The 17,858-nt window shown below is 42.0% G+C and overlaps 2 protein-coding genes across 2 annotated transcripts in view; both read right to left on the bottom strand.

The window, feature by feature from the left end:
• ephb6 (eph receptor B6) overlaps positions 1–4,876 on the bottom strand; it is a 47,207-nt gene extending 42,331 nt beyond the window's left edge. Inside the window, exon 1 of the mRNA XM_085176888.1 lies at positions 4,737–4,876. Within this exon, the coding sequence (XP_085033014.1) occupies positions 4,737–4,794 (58 nt within the window). The 5' untranslated portion in view covers positions 4,795–4,876. The remainder of the gene's footprint in view (positions 1–4,736) is intronic.
• Positions 4,877–7,516: 2,640 nt separating this feature from the next.
• On the bottom strand, positions 7,517–16,718 carry slc2a3b (solute carrier family 2 member 3b). The gene is made up of 12 exons (XM_085176890.1): positions 16,386–16,718; positions 15,882–15,950; positions 15,629–15,744; positions 12,704–12,808; positions 12,029–12,189; positions 11,682–11,922; positions 11,158–11,320; positions 10,783–10,970; positions 9,652–9,756; positions 9,455–9,556; positions 9,156–9,359; positions 7,517–9,044 (listed from the first exon to the last, which is right to left on the bottom strand). The coding sequence occupies exons 3-12, from the start codon at positions 15,650–15,652 to the stop codon at positions 8,793–8,795; spliced, it is 1,545 nt and encodes a 514-aa protein (XP_085033016.1). The 5' UTR covers positions 15,653–15,744; positions 15,882–15,950; positions 16,386–16,718; the 3' UTR covers positions 7,517–8,792.
• Positions 16,719–17,858: the final 1,140 nt, after the last annotated feature.

The following is a 17,858-nucleotide window of genomic DNA, read 5'->3' as shown; positions in this document are numbered from 1 at the left end:
CCTAATCCCTACCCCTCACCCGAATGCTAAATGTTTTGCTAGTGGCATGCTGGTTGTTAAAAGAATAATAATTCACTCGAGTGGAGTAATGTGTACAAAGACAAAAACGTAAAAGTTTCTTCTAAACAGGCTTGACTCCTCCATTAATAGATATCCAGTTACCACCAAAAACAGAAGCCGAAAACATCATCTTCTCCACCCTCAACCCTCACCGCTGCCAGATGAAGGAATGCAAGAGATCAGTTTAATTCAAACCCACTGTGTCATTTCTCATTAGTGAAGCCTTCAACAGCCTAACTCAGCTCTCTGTCCGTTTGATTGGTGCCAGCACCCAAACTGCCAGGCAACTGCTTTAATGTGAAATTCAAAACTAAAAACTGCATTCCAGTGTTACAGCGGGCCATGCCACGTGTTCATCTTTTAGCATTTTTTATTTTTTTTGGCTCTAACTCGTTGCCTGTCCACACAGGCGTATTATCTGTGACGCTATCTGCCACGACATTGCCTGGCTCAAAGTGGAGAGTCTTGGCTGAACCTCTTATATCACAAATGGCAGATGTGTCATTCATTTTAATAAAAGTGGCCTAATATCATTACAAAGCTCTCAGCATGCTGGAACTAAAAATAAAGCTGGGTCACAGTTAAGTGTTGTAGTGTCAATGATGGGTTGAGTTGAGTCCTCCACTTCCCACCAGCGTGTGATTTCTTGGTTACTACAGCCCCGTGCACATGCAGGATGGAAGGACGTGTCCAAGAAGCTGCTGAGGGCTTTTAGCGGCATCCGTTCTGCAGCACTCCCACTGTGACAAGCATGCCATTTATTTTCTTATCGCACTTTCTCTAGTTGATCATGTCCTGAAAGAGTGGCTTATTACGCCTTGGATAGGGAGGGTACTCTGCCTAATTAATACCCAGTTAAAACCAGAGACAGCAAGAAAGATGGCCCAGATGACCTTAGAGTGAGAATGTCAACATGGCTTTAAATTTATGCAGTCTGGTGTTTCAAGAAGGATTCGTGTCCTTTATTTAATTTAAAGCAGCAGTAAAGCAGTGTGTATAGAGTGGCTAGATGGACTCGTTATCAGCAGTATGCACTTAAAATATCAAGGTAAAAGGATCTTACTTGCAGAAAAATGGCCTCTTGCATCATTACATCCATAATACTGATGCATCAGTCTGTAAGCAGCATTGTAATGATGTAGCTGTCACAGTATTTGAAAGCAGGACCAAAATGCAGGACCCAGACAGACACCAAATGACAAAAATGGACCTTTATTTAGCTGGCAGTCCAACTCCAAAAAAATTAAAGTCCAAAAGGAAAACAAACCGATATCCAAAAGGCCATCATAGGGAGCCAGGCAAAACAGAGAGCACAAGAGGGGAGATTGACAGACGCTATGACAATGCTTCACAGTGTAATAAGGGAAGTGGAAATCAGAAATAGGTGCAGAGAATAATGACAGTCACAGGAACGAGGCAAAAGTCAAAGTCAAACATAGGTGACAACAACTTCCAAAGTTAAACAGGTGAAAGCAAAAGAACCCAACAAAGTAAAGAGAGGCAAGAAAGCAGAATAACATAAAGAAATCAAAACAGTGGCTGCCGGTGGAAACTGCGCTACTGTTGGCTGAAGATAGAGAGGGATGAGAAGATGAAGTCAGAGAGGCAAGCCTGCGATGGTTCGGACATGTGCAGAGGAGAGATAGTGGATATGCTGGACAAAGACAGAAGGAAAAGGACGATGGCTGTAGTGAAAGAGGACATGCAGAGGGTTGGTGTGACAGAGGAGGATGCTAGGGATAGGGTGAGATGAAAGGAGATGATCCACTTGCCAACCCCTAAAGGGAGCAGCCGCAGAAAGAAAAAGAAGAAGGAGAAGGATAGCTAGCTCAAAACGTAACCAACAGGGAGACAGTAGGTTTTTATACTTTTATAGTGCTGGTGTAGGTTAGTGGTAGATTCACAGCACATTTGAAGGGTGATGAGAGAAACAAAGTCTTTCTGTACAAATTAGTTTTTGACATTGACCTGTTTCAAATGTGATATTTAAATGGTGCTGTTTGGTAAAGTGGTAACAGCTGGCTGCTTTTTTTGTAAAAAGTTCTGCAAAAATTTAGGGAGATATTTTATAACATCATATGGGGTTTTTTGTAAAATCTTTATGTGAAGCCCTGCGATAGACTGACAACCCGTCCACTTGCCCTATGATGGTTGGAATAGGCTCCGCCCGTCCTCACTCCCAACCGATGGCAGGTAATGGCTGCCCCTCCCTGAGCCTACTTCGGTTTCCGGGTTTTTCCTTCTCAGTGTTGGGAAGTGCTTGCTCATAGGGCATCGTCTGATTGCTGGTGTTTTCTCTGTAATATCTTCCTCTACCTCTTTACCTTACAATACGTATTAGATTTGGAGCTATAGAAATAAAATGGAATTGAATGGAATTAAGTGTAGGGAGTAAAAAATAAAATGTAAATGTAATTAAGTAGAATTATAGAAGAAACATTTTATTTTACGTTGAGAGAAATGAATTCATTAATCAATGTTGTCGTTAAAATAAAAAATCTATAAATTTTTTGAGCAGCCTGTTGCCATCTGGTGATAATCAGAAGAGATTGCCTTTTCAAGGCATGAAACAAGTTTAACTAACAGTGCAAGGTTAATTCCTGGAACCGCATGGTTCAGTGAGCATCGCTGCAACTCCGCTCGGCTATGACGGAAAGGGCCGGAGGGGCATCAGGTGTGTCTCCCGTTCAGGCCCTTCCTTGGGTGTGAGGTGTTAATCCAAAGTGAACACGCAATCCTCGACACAGATTCGTACAGTTCAGAGGCTCCACATCAACAATGCATGTGGGCGAATGGAGCAACACTTACACATGGCTGCATTTGAGAGATGCAAATCAGTTGTCGCACACACCTCTTGTGATTTGTCTTCATGAGAAGCGGCAAAGATTTAGGGTTTTTTTAACCTAGAGGAAACTTGAAAAAAATGACACTTCCTCATATCTTGTGATATAAAAATAGACAATAATTCGTATTTTTGATGCAGATATAGTGTACTTGAAAAGCAGATGGCTCACATTTCACAATAGAAAGAACGACTTTAAAAATAGTTAACGTGCAGCTATATCCAGCCGGTCCAGACGTCATTTGCTGCGATGAAAGCCGAGGCAGATGCCAAACCGTCCATTCACGATGTAACTGGATGTTTCACTTCATGTGGATTTATAGGGACGCCCATGCTATTGGGTTAATACTGTATTATGTCGAGCTCTGTTTCAATTACACAGAGTCAGTATGGGCTCGTTACACTGCCCGGCCTCTCTCCTCGCAGTCATTCTGTCTCATCTTAGTCCAAGCCATCTGTTACACGCGCGGCTCGAATCCACGGCGTGAGGCTGACATATAAGTTACCACTGTAACAGACTATTACTGACACACACCTCGCAGTAAACTAAAGCCAAAGAAGAAGATGAGCGCGAACAGGTGCAGCTCTTTGCAACATAGAGGCATATCCTTTGAAAGTAATTGCGTGCTGACTGCTGACACCCTCTCTAGTGCTGGGGACAGGGTGTAGGAGCGGGAGCTATGTATAGGCCAAATCTAAAGGCATGTATGCACCTATAGCCACACACATATGGAGACACACACACACACACACACACACACACACATATATATATATATATATATATATATATATATATATATATATACACACACACACACACACACATATATATATATATATATATATATATATATATATATATATATATATATATATATATATATATATATATATGTACAAAGCCAGTTTGAGTCATCATGTTTTTGCAGGTTTCTCAAGTCAGCCCAGTCTCACTTAATTATCCATCTTTTTCAGACTGTCTGTCACTCGCTCTCTTTCTCTTTCTCTCTCTCTGACACACACAAACAGTCACTCAGTCTTGCACTTTTTAAGGCATACATTCTTTCCATTTATGTAAGCGAAGCATTAAAAGTTACCAAGAGAGAACTGGAGAAACAGGAGAAACAGGAGACATGCTTTAAGGACACCAGTGCAAAAGAAATAAAAAGGGGGGGCAATGATAAGATGAAGAGGGGGCCTGCGGCTGTCACATCCATGAGATCATGTGTGACACGGGAGGGGGGTGGTAGGTCACCGAGTGCATAGCAAAGAGACGGGGTTATGCGGCTTATTATTCATTTGGCTTCTGCCTTATTTCCATATCCTTTTGTTGCCGGAGCTTGATAGGTCCTGGCACGCACCTGGCCCTTCCGTGCCAACAAACTACTATCTGATGTGCTTCTACAGTGGTGCACACAAGCATCTGCATGCACATTTACGTGCACTGTTGCTTTGAGACACAATACAGAGCCCAGAAAACTAAGGGCTGTCTAAGCAGGGGTAAAGGTGGTAATTATTCCGGGGGTCCCAAGGTGCAGGTGGGAGACTCATAATCCAGGGTGGCTTGACTCGTAGCGTGGCAGACTAATGTGCCACAGTTTCACACATTGTCAAAGTCCCATTAATTCCCACAGAAGCTTGTTCTTAGAGAGCTATAACAGTTGCATACTAAGTGCCCATCCTTCACTTGTGGACTTGTTTCAGGAACGTGATGAGAACACTGTACAAACACGCCATCAAGCTTTGTGACCACACACACACACATACACACACACACGCGTGCGGTCACAGGTTTGACGTGAATAAATGCAATCGAAAGTTTGGTTCTTACCTTCCTCAGCTGAGTTAGGCTGGAAAAACAGACAGAGAGACAGAAAGACACTCCACATCTCCACTACAGAATGACACTGACAGGGAGAGAGGGAGGGAGAGAGTATGAAAGAGAAAGAGGGAGATAGAGTGAGTGTGTGTGACAGAGCAAGAGGTGGGGGGGTGGAGAGGGGGTGGAGTCTGTTTGCTCCCTTTATCTAAGAAAAAGAGAGAGAGAGGATGGGGGGTGGATGGATGAATGGATGAGGGAAGCAGAAAAATATTTACAGAGCAGCAGATACAATAAGTACGCTGCCAAGTGAGGAAGTAAACAAAACACCGTTGTCACAGAGACAGGAGGAGAGAACGAGTGAGAGGAGGAAAGTGGGAGAGAGGGTTTATTTTCTTATATGGGAGAAACAAAGACAGAGAGGAGAGACGACAAGAGAGTGACAGAGAGCGAAGGGAGAGAATTAATAAACAAGTTTTTCTGGTCTTTAAAACAGCCGTCTAGACACGACTAACGGCATCCATTGCAACGGTGGCTGGCAGGCTGTGGCATCCCTCTCATGTCTGGACACTGTGCTAACCCGCATTTTTTCAAGCTGTGGCATGTGAGTGACCAACTTTTTGCTGTTTTTCTTGATCTCACTCAGCTCAACCTTTATGGAAAATGAATATAATTTAGACACGTTTTTTGGGACGCTCGCCATCCTTCATGTGGCTTCATGCTCTAACAGCCCTCCACCACAACCACCACCCTACTCTCTCAGACACACTCCTCGCCTCATAGGACAGCTCATCCAGACAGTATGTAGACTCACACTCAGGCTCACACACACACATCTGAGCAGCCCTTCTGGTCTGTGCACGCCACTAGCTGGCCAGCCTGCAGTACTGCAGCTTGTTGATGGGCTTTCATGCTCCAGTTCACTGCTGTGAGTAACTGCTGTGGACTCTTGCAGGGAGATGTGCTGTGTGGGTTTGACACAGTTAGATGGCCCCATTCCCAGCCAGCCGGGGGGCCCCTTACCAAAGGCTGTGTGCTTCTTCGATGGGCGGAGGTACACAAGGTAAAGCCAAACAGGAAATGGAAGATTATATTGTATAGCTAAAGCGACCAATCAGACTGAAGCTTATCTTGTCCATCGTCAGAAAAATTTTGATATAAGCAAAAAAGGGAAAAAGGTAATTTCAGCTTCCACTCAGGGCAGGTAGCTTTACATCTTGGATTTAGCAGATTTTTATGCCAGATGGCCCTCTGACACAACAGCCAAGGGATTTGTGTGTCCTCATGGAATCAAACTGGGCACCTTTGTGATTGTCAGACAAATATGTAAACATCTACAATTGACTTGTGCGCCCCACTAGGGGAGAAATTTCAATCTCAGTCTGGTTGTCCACATAGGTGCTTAGAAATGAGATCACCCTTTTGGAGCACAGGTATGGGGTTTAGTCTGTCACACAGACCCGATTCAGTGTGACTCCAATCATTGTGAATAAATGATTAATCTGCTTAGAAATCATGGAAAACTGGAGTCGCTAACAGCTTTTAATGAATTCAGTGTGATGCAGGCACGTAAACAAATAGTGGGATGTAAAATATCTGTAGCCCACAGGTACTCAGCAGATTCTTCATCTGTCAAAGCATTATGGAAATTTGAGCCATGATCGCAGCTTAAACTGAAGACGGATAATGTATTACAAGACTAATGACAAAAACCGTTAATATTGACTTTCGCCTCAGTTTTGTCTGCGAGCAAATTCTTAATCAGTGTCTTTTTGCTATTCTGAAAAGCGAGTCCCTTTGGATGTGACCTCACAAACACGAGATCAGTGATTTAAAAACAGATCACAGGAAGTTCCCTCTGCGTCTTCTGATTTGATTTTTGAGCTCATAACAATAATGTCAACACAATACACGAATGTATTATTTAAACCCGATTCATCAACAGCGGCGCTCGTGGCTTGTGTTGTAATACCGCGCCTCACAGCTCACTGAGGTTTTTCCACAGCGAAACAAGAAGGAAACGCTGCAGTGGAGAAGTGGTTGCCCGATGGATTACCACGGAGCGACAGTTAACATTAAACATTCATGATAACTAACTGGCTTTGACTTGTGGCCTTATAAACTCACAAAACTCATGTTTACGCTCATTAGTCAGGCGGCGCTTTTCCCTTGAAACATGTAAAACTTTTTCTTCTTGGTTTCTCTAAGCCAAGTGTCTCGCACGAAATGCAGAGCAGCAAAGGTCATCTCTAACTCTGACACACGCTCAACTTGGCTAATTGCTTCTGTTTATTTACACAAACAAAAAAGAGATAACAAAAGAGCAAAATATACATATTAAAAATGTGAAAACTGCAAAGCAACACAACTGCATCTGATACAGTGACACTAGGAGTGCAGAGTGCAAGAAAAATCAAGGTGGAAGTAACAGGTTTCACAGGACAAGTGAAAACCGCACACGTCTCGAGCACATGCGACACATTTGCATCTAGCAGGCGCAAACAGTATGCGCAATCATTATTCAGTGGTCTGACTGCCAAAGTGCTAACATAACCCTGCTAAGCTCATCAGTTTGTGCACACCCAGAAGAAGATGCTGCTCTGCAAACACCGACACATCATGTGCTGCAGCAGCTGATCAGTGTGCAGCAACTGGAGCCTTTACAATACATACACATCATTTCAAACAGTTAGAAACAAATGCAAACAACGACTCTTCGGTTCTAAAATAAATACAATTCACGTAGTGTTTTTTTTTTAAATTCAACATCGTCAAGCGTGTGTAATGACCTGTTTTGACTGAGATGTGCATTTAGTTATCAGTAGACCGCAATGTGCTTTTACACATCCCTCAAATGAGGTAACAGTTTCACACTAGCAAATACTTTAAAACACTGCTTTAAAACTGTATTTTATTTTACGACCTACTTTGCAATAGCTGCTTCTCTCAAATGCTCTACAGATGTGGAAAGAGTTTCAAGTACAGTGGTGGATAAATATCTTTTCTGTGCTGTAACAGTTGGGAGCTATAAACATACACATTTGGCCACCTGAGTTTCTAAAATCCAATCTGAGCTGAGCATTTTTTTTTTCTCGTTCTACTTTGTACCCTGCAGTGATATCTGCAAACTAAAGAGGTAAGCTTTTGTTTTTTTTGAGAAGCCTTAAAGAGGCTTTGTTCAGGCTTGGCGGTGCTAGACTACGTCTCTCTCGTCCTCATACAAATATTACATTTGATGCAGACGGCTCCGGCTTACAGAACTCGCCTTGTTTTATTTATTTCTCGGCACAAACGCTGTCGCATCCAAACAGCGGACAAGCAGAGACATCCTCTGCTGTCAGGGTATTTGGTGCTACTGCTAGATGAAAGGAAGTCTTTGTTTTCTACATGCATAAATATATTTATTCAAAATCTATATGGACCTGAAGTGGAGAGGAACTGCTGCTAAACCCCCCTCAGTGCTTTTTTTCTGCCTCAAGGCAGGCAACAAGGCATTTCAGAGAGGACAGCAAGTCAATCTTTTCTTTTTTGCGGGTCAAACAACCAAACTCCAAATCCGTCTTTTCAAGCTTGACCTCAATACATAAACCCCCAAATCCTGCAACCTTTTAACACTGTTGGTAGCTGAAGACCTCACACAGAACATATGCTGATCCTCTTATAAGGTAAAAAAGGATGGGAGCTGGCACTGGAAATGTCAACAAACCTTAAATACTGGTAATTCATTTAAGTGTAGACCGTGTTTAAAGCAGGATTAAAGAGGAATTCTGTCCATTAATTAAGCATTTCTAGCTGGGAGGGATCTTTAAAAACACTCTTTCATTTTTTTAAAAAAGGCACTTTAAAAGCACACATATAAAATACCAAAACCTATTTTTTGCATTAGTACACTGAAATGGCTTCTTCCAAACACACACCTTTCATTATTTCTGACTTATGCAATATAACTTAATATATAAATATAAAATAGTATATATAATAATAGAATTTTTACACTAGCTATGTGCAAGGCCCATGTTTGTCTGCTTTGTTTTGCACCAAATCTTCCTTCGTATCTTCTACAGTTTTTCATTTTGCTTCTGAAGGAAGATTCACCATGGGAACTTTTTCTGTGGGGGACATCGGTGCAGGCTCTTTGTTTTCAACCACAACTGCCTCAGGCACCGTGGAATGGGAGGGTTTTTCCACCCTGGCGGCGAATCCCTGTGCAATGTCGTCAAAGGTCCTCCCTTTTGTCTCAGGAACTCGTAGGTAGGTAAAGATGAAGAACAGGATGAGGAGGACCATGAAGATGATGAAGACGTAAGGGCCACAAATTTCCTGGGAAAATCAGAGGGATGTTTGTTATGAGACAAACTGGAAGACGACTAATATTTGTACATGTGTGTGCATGTGAACATTTTCTGCAGGGATGATAAATGTGAAAAATACCTCCAGTCTAGGGAAACCCAGCCCCACCAGGAAGTTGGCAGTCCAGTTTGAGAAACCAGAGATGGCCATGGCTGCAGGTCGGGGCCCCTGGGAGAAGAGCTCAGCCACGATGAACCAGGGGATGGGACCTGGACCCATCTCAAAACTGGCAACAAAGCCAAACACAGCCACAATTGCCAGATAACTTAGAGATGGGGTGGTCTTCTGCTCAGAGAAAGAAACAGAGAGCATGAGGAAAAGATGTAAATGCAGCAGTAATAGGCTGGCTTCTCATTTTTATTTTATAATGACGAACTCACCACTAAGGATAGGGAGATGGTCATGATCAGGGCGCAGATGGCCATTCCAGCCAGTCCAATCAGGTGCAACGTCCTGCGTCCCGCCCGTTCAACCAGGAAGAGCTGGAGTTCAAAGAAACACAATTATCAACTGACATTTAACATAATATTTAACCTGCACTAAATTAACTAAACCACCTGCGCACTCAGACACTTACAGAGACAACAGTAAACACTGTGTTGACGACTCCAGCGCCGATGGTGGCGTAGATGGGCTCAGATACACCAGCGTTACTAAAGATGCCTGTGGAGTAGTAAAAGACCTGAAAGAGGAAGTGAAGGAAAAGTCAGTTAATAAAAAGTGCTCAGAACATGATTTGACTGCACATGCATCAGTTTGCTTTAGATTTTTGGCAGATCAAAAAAAACAGTTGAAGTTGATGCTGCAGATTTGGAGCAAGACTTGCATTTGAGTCTAGCAACATGAAAAGAAGTGAAACGATGTGAACACTTAATACTATCAAATTTAGGGTATTTTTCTTTTCCATCACAACAAGACTAACAGAAAGTTTTGTAATTTTTTTATCATATTGTAAGTTTTTGTAATTATGTGTTTATTTACTCATACATTTCTGTTTATTTTCTATTACACTCAGTTTTTTCCTCTCTTTTTTTTGCCTCATCACTAACCCCTGATATATTATCTGATTCTCTTGTAACAAAATTCTCCTTTATGCTCAGCAGCTACAGTAGTCACACAGTGGCTTTAATGGTTTCTTTCCTCCTGCTGAGGCTGGAAACAAGGTTGCTGAGAGCGGTGAAAGTGCAAGGATACAGTGCAGAGTTGAGCGGAAATTCTCCACGTGTGGTCATTTGACTATAAAAAATCTGATAAATGCACGTTTTGGAACGGTTGCACAAAAAACAATACACGTAGCAGCGTGTAAAACTGCACCAGCGTCTTTCTGGTGAGTGATATGGGTTATGTTGCAGCCTTTAGCTCCAGGCTCCTTCACAGTGATTGTCAGGTCAGACACAGCAGCTGCTAATGAATTTAGTCAGCCCGGTTACATGACCTTATTAACAAAATAGCTATTAAATACCACTGTGCTTATCTTCTTCCAATCAGCCTCAAATTATTCAACTCAATCTAACATTGCCTGAAGCCAAGAAGCACATCTTCTTACGTGCTTGTCAAAAACATTTGTGCAATTTCAATGAATGCTCCTTTAAGCATTCGTGGCTAACGTTAAACATTGCTTTTCTCACATTACACTTTCTCCCAGTTTGACATGTGCTAATTATATCCCTATCACGTCGCTGTATTATAGGATGTGACGTCTACTCACAGCGTTGATGCCAGACAGCTGCTGGGAGAGCTGCAGGATAATAGCGATAATGATTGGCTGGCGATAGTTTGGCGAGCGGAACAGTTCTAAGATGGTCACTTTCTTTTCCATGGCCATCTTCATCCCTTCTTCCTTCATCTCTTGAATGTCATCATCCACGTCTTCAGTGCCACGCAGACGCACCAGAGCTACAAAAAGTAAAATAGATCAAAGAAATAGGAGGAGGATGTAAGTATAAGTAAGAAAAAAGCAGCTCGGAGCATTATATAACAAAGTAAAGTTTCCCACACATCATTAAAAATCAGTCAGAGTCGGTGTCACTAACCCGACGTCGCCAACTTGGTTTGTAAGTATGCAGACTGACTTAAGACTGACCTTTTCTAGCCTCCTCCTCTTGTTTGAGAACAATGAAGAGGTAGCGAGGGCTTTCAGGGCAAAAGGGCAGCATGATTGTCTGCAGTACTGCAGGCAGGATAGTCAGAGCGAGCAGGAGAGGCCACAGAGTGTCTGAGCCCAGCAAAAACTCCAGACCAAAGATCTGAGGAACACACAGCAAAAATAATGAGGGAATGAGGTGCATAAAATTGACCCATTTGAGTCAATTTACTCCTTGTATATGAAATTCTTCTCTTTCAGCTATGAGTACACAGACACACACAGGTACGTGCAGAAAAGTGTGAGCTCTTCAGTGTTTTTAGCTACACTGCCTTTTATCAGAGCAGTGTCTGTTTCCTCTTTCATTATACACACTGTTACACACAGCTTATAAAACATGATGTGTTTTGTTTATTTATGCTCATCTAAATTTCGGTACCTGTTGAGAGTAAATGTGGCCTTCTATAAAAAGGAAACGATTATTATGTCGGTTTGCATGTTTAGTGTTGAGCGTGTTTGTGTACCTGTGCCACCAGGATGCCAATAACTACACCCAGCTGGTGCAGCGTGCCGAAGGCTCCGCGGACAGCGGTGGGAGAGATCTCGCCCACGTACATGGGCGTCAGACCCGTGCATAGACCGCAGAACACGCCGATGATGAACCGGCCAATTATGACCATCTCAAAAGATTGACTCAGAGTCGCCAGTCCCATCATACCGCCACCCAGTAGAGCCAGGATGTTGTTCATCAGCATGGACTTTCGCCTGGTAGTAAGACACAAAAACAGAAGAGAAATCAGAGTCTGTATCGCACTCTCAGTAGTAGATCGTTTGGTCGCGCCACCACAGTGTTTATCTTTGATTTTCTCACCTGCCAAATTTGTTAACCACTGCTCCAACAGAGAAGGACCCGATCATGCCTCCCACGCTAAAGATGGCCACAGCAAAACTCCACACCAGAGTAACTGTCTGTGACTGAAAAGGCTCCCCGTATCGGCTCTGAGACACATTAGTGAAAAATGTCCGCAGTTTCTGAAAAAACAAACAAAAAAAGGTTGGCGTGTTAAGATTATTATTATTTCATGAAACATCAGTAAAGTCTACCAGATGTAGTGGCACTTAGGGGGTGTTTTTAACTCTTCCACATGGGGGCAGTATAACTTTTACCATCCTCATGAGAGCATACAAATGAGAGCAGACATGTAGGTCAGGGGCATCCAACTCCAGGCCTCAAGGGCCGGTGTCCTGCAGGTTTTAGACATCACCCTGGGTCAACACACCTTAATTAAATGATAATCGTGTAACTAACGATACGATAACTAATCGTAAGGCTGGTGTTTCGATTCCTGGTTGCTCCCGTCTGCATGCCAAGGTATTCTTGGGCAATCCCTAGTTGCTCACAATTTTTAATAAGAGTGTGAAAGTTACATAGAAAGCACTTAGAAAAAAAAGTGCTTGTATGAATGTGTGTGAATGGGTTAATGTGACATGTTATCATTTTTGAAAACGTAGGAAAAACTGTGCATGAACTCAATCAATCACACACCTCCTCGGGTGCATTGATGACGCCGGTGTTGTAGCCAAATTGTAGGGAGCCGATGACTGCTGTTGAAACGCAGTAGAGAAGGTAAGGCGTCAACTTCTTCTTGGGCTGTTGAAAGAGGAGAAAACATAGAGTTATTATCTATCGCCACAATAAATTGCAGATGAAGCCTCTCTCCAATCAGTCCCTCAGTTTGAATGTCCTCTTCTGGGCTCTACAAAGCTTTCGTTGTTTACAGTCACACTGGTAATTACAAACAATGAGCCTTTCTCCATCTGTTCTTGCTTCTTGTTTTCGCATCGCTGCATTAGTAACTGTAGGCCCGCTGCAATGCAACAAAGCACCATGATTTGTGGCTCTGAGGTATTTCCCTGATAAGTAGCTAAAGACACCCTGAGAGACTAAGTCTGAATCCTATTGTGAGTGTTTGCTCCTGCTTGTTTCAGAATTAAAATGGGCTTAGCGCATACTAACAAGCTAATACACCTCACATTAATCCCTTACACTGGCACGGTTTGCTTGAGGAGTGACATTTCCAATATTTAAAGTCATTCCGCTAAGGAGAACTGAGGTTTAAATGACGCCAAACTTCAGTCATGCTGCGTGTGGGCAGCATAAAGAGAAAATGTGACTCTCGATCCAAGTTTTGGTTTGACTTTAAAACTAACCTAACGATTACATCCTTACAGATTGTTACATAACAATCTCTAAGAACTGTTGCAAAAGCTTTCCTTCATGTCTCCGATCTAATGAGCAAAGGCTAATGTCCAAACAGGCTCATTAATGAAAGGAAATCCATGTTAATCAAGTTTAATCCATCTAGTTTCAAAATCTGCTGCTTATGCAACATTAACTCGACTAAGCAGCATCCATGAAACATTCATCAGATGGATTAGGAGCCTGTTTTGTACAGTTTGTCAAGTCAAAAACAGACACTTTTAGAAACATTCCTGCCAAGATAAGCACACAGACTTGTCCATTTATCGTACATGATATCACAGTCTGGACAGATAAAACATCTTGAAAGTTTTTGAGAACAGAGTGCCTCAATATTAGCAACATTCTGACTTCGAAACAGCTGCTCACAGACTGCCTCAAACAAGCTGCCCATTTTTGCATGTGGTTAAGCCTTTTTTCAAATGCTACATTTTTACAGGAAACCAAATGCCCGTACTATGACCAAAACAGGAAAATGCTGGTGCAATGTAGCTATCTTAAACTGCCACATGGCTCAGAATGAAAAAGTACTTGCGCTGTAGTTATCAGAAAATATCTCATGGCTCAGAATGAAACCGCGTGCAAGAGGAACTGATGAACCAAATAAAGACAGAGGGCTGATAAGTGAAAATATTTCACTGGGACTGAGGCTGCACGCTGCTCTGCTTCTCACTGAGATATAACCGCTTAAAACAAGCTAAATGTACAGGTGTTAGGGAATTAGCTATTTGTGACATTCAATAATGTGTGGGGTCTGTGCGGTTGCAGTCAGTCCTGCTTTTAGAAAACTGCGGTAGTAATGAGGACATACGTTGGTGAACTAAAGACAATTTCACAATTCATGTTAGTTCTAATTCAAACTAAGACTTTTAGATGCGAGGGAAGAAAAGGTAAAATGTTGGAAGTGACCTCATTTTTGAGAATAACAGTGACATTAGCACTGCGTGATCTGAAGAGCAAATGTGTTATGTGCGTCCGATTGTGGAGGAGATGGAGGCTGAGTGTAGCGGGTGCATGTGTAAACGTGTGTGTTACCTAAGATGTGACTTCAAAATCACCCTTAAAAAAATCCCCTCTTACTGGGGCGTGTCCAGCTGAGCGCGGAGCATTACATATCTTACAACCATAACACATCTGACTCAGGGTTGTATCGACTTGTCCCGAGGCATGCGGTTGTACAGTCATGCATTCACATGTTTGTTTATGCATGTGTCATTTGTAGGTTACTAGTAACATCAGCAGCCAAGCCCACAGTGTTGCTCAATATCTATTTTTATTTAATGACTTTGGAGTAGAATTTGCATAGTAGTCCAACTTTGGTTTGCAACTAAGGATTCAGCTAAAAGAAAAAAAGAAAGCATCAGTCTGCAGCTGCTTGAACTTCGCCTTCTGAACTCGACTCTCTTAAATTCTTGTCTTACTGCTGACTGATTTTTCCTCTCACATTAATAATTTAGTAATAAAATATTAATAAGTGCATGCAGTTAGACTAGAATGAAGCCCGTCTTAAAATAATAATAAAAATCGGAAAGCAGAATTCAGCTTCCACATTCATACTATCTTGCAATTGTCTGCCCTGTCCAAGATTATGTAAAGAAAAAAGTTAAGAAATAACCAAGAAAATGAAGTAACTGCAAGAAATGTCTTACAAAAGAGAAACCGCAGCTATGCTTTGCAAAATGCTAAGTTCAGAGGTAGCAGGGAAGCAGGTGCATAAAGCTCATTTATATGAGCAATAACACTAACTCCTCTGTGCTGCACGCATCAAAACATTGTGTCATTGTTATAAGAAGGTTTGCAGTCGAACTGCTATGCCCTCATCCCACCTCTCTCCAAGGCAGGACACAATAAAAACAAGGAACTATGACATGCTCAAGTTCAGACTTGCCAGCCAACAGTCTCGACTCCCAATCACACTCTCTTACTCATGCCCTGAAGTGCTCAACTCTCATCCGCCACTCCTGCTTTTGCCAACATGGAAAAATACAGAAAACCAGCAGGTCTATTGTATAAGGCTCACTCTGACTTGCCTCACATAAACTCATCCTTTGGTGGTTTTTGGTAGTGAAACTCAGCATCCGTTCCAGCGTAACGGATGTGGCTCATTGTCAAAAAGGTTCAAATTGATTTCTGATAATGAAAATGAATGCCAATGAAAACAATACCAGCAACACTTATACAAGAGCATAAGCGAAAGGCTATGATGTTCACCTTGTCATCATCCAGATGCTGCATCCTGATCTCTTCTGTTTGATGTTCACAGAAAGGACAGCGGGGGTCTTAATTCTTTATGCGCAAACCTGTGTGCAAGCAGTCAGCAGGAAAACCTGAAAAACAATGAGCAAAGCAAACACACACTTTAACATATTTTGATCAAAATCCAGAATCAGACAATCTTTATGGATCTTGAGGTTTACAAAGAAAAGAAGCCTCTTATATATATTAAGAGCTATAAAGTACGTACCCCTAATGGATTCTGTTAAGGGAGAGTCTATGCGCAGGCAGTTGAGACACTTCGCGGCACTGTGTGAATCTGTCAGTTGTGATGGAGAATGCGTTAGAGCAATGACAGTAAGCCCCTCCCTCTATTTTTCTGTTCACCCTCCACATGTTCGCTCCCCAGTTTTAAAGTTATAAAGAGTGAAAAAAGTGATATAACCTCATCTTTCCCAATTAAATTACTGCCCTGCCTTATTTCCTATCCATATAAAGCACAAAATAACGCATCAGTGACGTCTACAGAGAGCATAATAATAACGCATGTGGTGCGATGGAGCCGGAGATGATGCTGAACTGATGCCCGGATTAAAGTTTAAAAATGCTTTACACCCAACAGGCTATTTTAACACTTTTATACGAGCAGTATCACTAAAGAATATAACAATTAAGTCCAAGCAAAGTACATCTTTTTACAGAACTAAATGACATAAATGACTCAGCAAAGCAAGTTTAAAAATTAAAGTTTTACCGCTTTGTTGGGTTTGTGCCAGCCTCTATGTATCCAGTTTATAATAAACCTCGTGTCTGCACCTCTTATTAAGTCCTTCAAAATTAAGTCCGCCTTCCTATCGGGGTGTGTTTTAAAGAAACCTAGACGCGCTTGGCGGCACGTTGCCCTGTCTTACTCATTCTTGACGAAAGCACACGATGCGTAAAGTTTCCGATCTGGGCCGATCACTTGTTAGGAAATGGCACAGCCAAGCTTCCGCTCAGCTGCAGAGAGAGAGAAAGGGGTGGATGTGCTCCTGGCCGCGTGCGGAGCGGAGTGATGGGCGAGCAAACGGTGAAAAGAGGCTCTGTGCTGGTTCGGACGGCCGCCCACCAAAAACAAAAGGCAGTGTGCCCAGAACTCAGATACAAAGCCCGGTCATGCAGAAATCATGAGACCGGCTCAGTGGGTGGTTAACAAGAACCCCCCCCCCAAATCCACCCGTAATTCTTCATCAGCTTTAATCTGTACAGTCCATCAAATCTCAGTCTGGAATTTAGCAAATTCTCTAGAAAACCTCTCACGCATCCTGGTTTCTTTTGTTTTGATAATTTAGATTTGGTGTGTCTTAATTACATCACTAAGTGCTTCCAGTGGCCCTGGTATTGATTGGTTGAAATGTTTAGGATCAAAATACTTTAAAGTACCTAAATTAAAAGGAACTGAATTATCATATACATCTAACTATCTGATCTTAATTACATTACTTTAATATTTTTTTCCCCCTGGAGTCTGTCACAAGGTAAACAGAGAGACAGACAATTACTCACTCTCACATTCACACCTATGATCAATTTAGAATCACCAGTTAATCAAACCCTGCTAACTGCATGTCTCTGGACTTTGGGAGGAAGCCAAAGCGAAACCTTACATTTGTTGGTGTTACTGTACAATAACAACATAGTTCAGTAAAAGTTATATAACAACGCTAGTCTACTGTCATTGTGACTGACATTGAGATTGAGCACGTAGAAATAAAATAGCACTAGTTGTGGAAGAGACACCAGAGGAGGTCGGTGCCACCCTATACCCCAATTATGGATACACCACTGGTCCCTTTCTTTCTTTCTTTCTTTCTTAAGAACAAAAATTTCAATATATTATTACAAACAGTCCAAATTAAAGTCACCTCAAAGGTCAGTTTGAGGTGATGAGGTAGTTTTAGTGAAAGGTAAAATTTTATTGTGTTAGCTACCACCTGCAGTGGTTTCTGATAATTACAAAAACAAACAAACAATGAAGTAAGTTTTAAACAATGTCTCCAAAGCTTTCTGACAGTCAGTTTATTTTAAGATTATGAACTCATGCATGTGGTTCTTATGAAACCGCCATTACACACTGTTTAAGAATTGAGGAAATCCTGGATTGCATGAGAACACTATTATTCACACAGGCCAGACCCAAAAAAGGACTTAAACATGAGTTATGTTTTAACTTTTTTTTTTCATTTGG

This window comes from Neolamprologus multifasciatus, chromosome 11 (assembly GCF_963576455.1).
Source record: "Neolamprologus multifasciatus chromosome 11, fNeoMul1.2, whole genome shotgun sequence".
NCBI lineage: Eukaryota > Metazoa > Chordata > Actinopteri > Cichliformes > Cichlidae > Neolamprologus > Neolamprologus multifasciatus.
This window is presented reverse-complemented; position numbering and strand designations above follow the sequence as displayed.